Source organism: Arachis ipaensis, chromosome B10 (genome assembly GCF_000816755.2).
Source record: "Arachis ipaensis cultivar K30076 chromosome B10, Araip1.1, whole genome shotgun sequence".
Classification (NCBI taxonomy): Eukaryota; Viridiplantae; Streptophyta; class Magnoliopsida; order Fabales; family Fabaceae; genus Arachis; species Arachis ipaensis.
In genome coordinates this window covers 133610149-133612332 of record NC_029794.2, presented here as the reverse complement: position 1 = coordinate 133612332, position 2184 = coordinate 133610149, and the positions used below count along the sequence as shown (strand labels likewise).

The 2184-nt window shown below is 27.7% G+C and overlaps 1 protein-coding gene across 1 annotated transcript in view; it reads right to left on the bottom strand.

The window, feature by feature from the left end:
- LOC107621245 overlaps positions 1-1542 on the bottom strand; it is a 5849-nt gene extending 4307 nt beyond the window's left edge. The window contains exons 1-4 of the mRNA XM_016323278.2: positions 1374-1542; positions 580-674; positions 393-506; positions 2-104 (exon numbers count right to left, since the gene is read on the bottom strand). Coding sequence (XP_016178764.1) covers positions 2-104; positions 393-506; positions 580-674; positions 1374-1473 — 412 coding nt within the window. The 5' untranslated portion in view covers positions 1474-1542. The remainder of the gene's footprint in view (position 1; positions 105-392; positions 507-579; positions 675-1373) is intronic.

Genomic DNA, 2184 nt, shown 5'->3' with positions numbered 1-2184 from the left:
TTAGATTCATCAACGGTAATGGGAAGATTTAAAAGATATTGGCCTGAAAGAGCTACATCAATCTCTTCATCAGTCGCAATCTTGAAGTTGCTCTTTTCCATAACCTGTATTAATCATTCACAAATATTTCTATCTTGTTTATATCATGATTCTCAGAACTAAATCGAATTGATTGGTTCGGTCTTATTCGATTACTAAATGTCTAAATCAGTTTGGTTTAAAATAAAAATCGCTTGATAGTAAATCAGTCAAAAATTGATTAACTAATTAAATTGGTGCGTTTTTTAATAATTAACCGATTTAAAATAATAAATCACAAAAAATTAATCTTTTTACAAAATTTATATATTTTATACATAAATATATTATTTTATTATATTAAATTAAAATACCTGAAAGAGGAATTTCAAAAAATTCTGTTCAAGTTGATCAATTTCTTCATTGGATAATTTTTGTTGCTCTAATTTGGAAGCCCCATATACAGGATCAAAAAGAGCATAGAGTTGCTGTGAGCCCAAAAAGAAATGAATTAGTTTCCATAATGTTTTTGGTAAGGTAAAATTAAAAAAGAATGAGTACCATCATATCCTCAAACTGCAGATGATACCATGCTCGAATTGTATACTCTATTCTCTTACACAGCTTCAGAAATTCAGCTCGGTCCGAACCATGTTCTACTCATTGTGTCAACTATGTTAGCAACTCAAACTACCACTTAACACTATTTTGGAATGTTTTAAGAACTCAAGTTGATACAAAAATTAGTTTTAACAAAAAAGTTGCTAATAAATTAGAAAGATTCTAAGAATAGTGTCTGGTAATTGAATCGGTTAAAAAATTTAAAGATTCAATCGAAACTCAACCTGAATTGAATTGAATATAATAAAATAATATATTTCTTTAGATAAAAATAATTTTTTTCTATTCTATTATTTTAAATCGATTAACTAGTATAAAATTAGTTCAACCAATTAACTAATTTTTTTATCCGTTCATTACTAACCGGTTTTTTATCTGAATCGAATTTGTTTGGTGATCGGTTCGATTCGATTCAAAATTTTTGTTATGAATTCCGCTAAGGAGCCAATGGAGTATTTGTACAATGTGTACAATGGGCTATTTATTTGGTCCAATATGAGTTAAAAAATGAACATCCAGATAAAATACTACTAATTTCTCAAACGCAATACATCCATACTATCCAGAATAACCATCCAGGTACAGAAATAATAAACATCTGATATTCTACTGAATCGAACATCTCTAAACCCCTATTATACACATTGTACAAATACTCCATTGGCTCTCTATACTTCCTCTTTTTGTTATTACCAAAAGCAAAAGCAAGAAGTAGAAATGAAAAGAAAACTTACTAATAAGATTGGCCAATGTCAATATAAGTCTTGGTTTAAGAATAGGAATGACAGATTCACGCTCTAATCTTATGACTTCATTGTTCCTTTGGTGAGCCATGCATGCATGTATTTGCAAATTAAATTGGAATTCAACTAAGAGATTGCTTATTATATCAAATCATAGTCTTGGTTACACAATATCATGGAATATGCTAAGATTCATAGGCAAATTCATGCATGCTTCAAGTAACAATCATCAGATAACAAAAATACAAGAAATGCTAGAAAGAAAATAATGTTTCTCTTTACATTATTATTCTTGTCTATAAAATTTGAGTTCGATTTCTACGGAAGAGGAATTCTCATACATGGCCATTATTTATTCTTTGCAAGAGATGTGCGCTAACAAAAATTCTAGTAGGTACACGTACATTACATAAAATATATAGTTTGAACTATTCAAAATTATTATTCCCCTTTTTTTCAACAAAAACAAATATATTTTCTTATTGGTCAACGATTATGGTTTGCCAACGTGTCATTCTAAGTAGCATGGGAATGTGAAATAATTTCCTATTATCCACTATGTTTGATAAAATTCTATGGAATAAATAATTTGTTATCTTTTACTAATCTTAATTTTTTGTCTGACCATATTTTTTACTTCGACAAATTAAGAATTGATCTGTCATAAATCTAAGTTACATTTAAAAATTTATCGTTAATTATTGAATTACTGCATGCACAAAATAAAATTCAAACTTTCAATATTTAATTAAATAGACAAATAAATTATCACTGGACCAACCTAAATTAATTATATATTAGT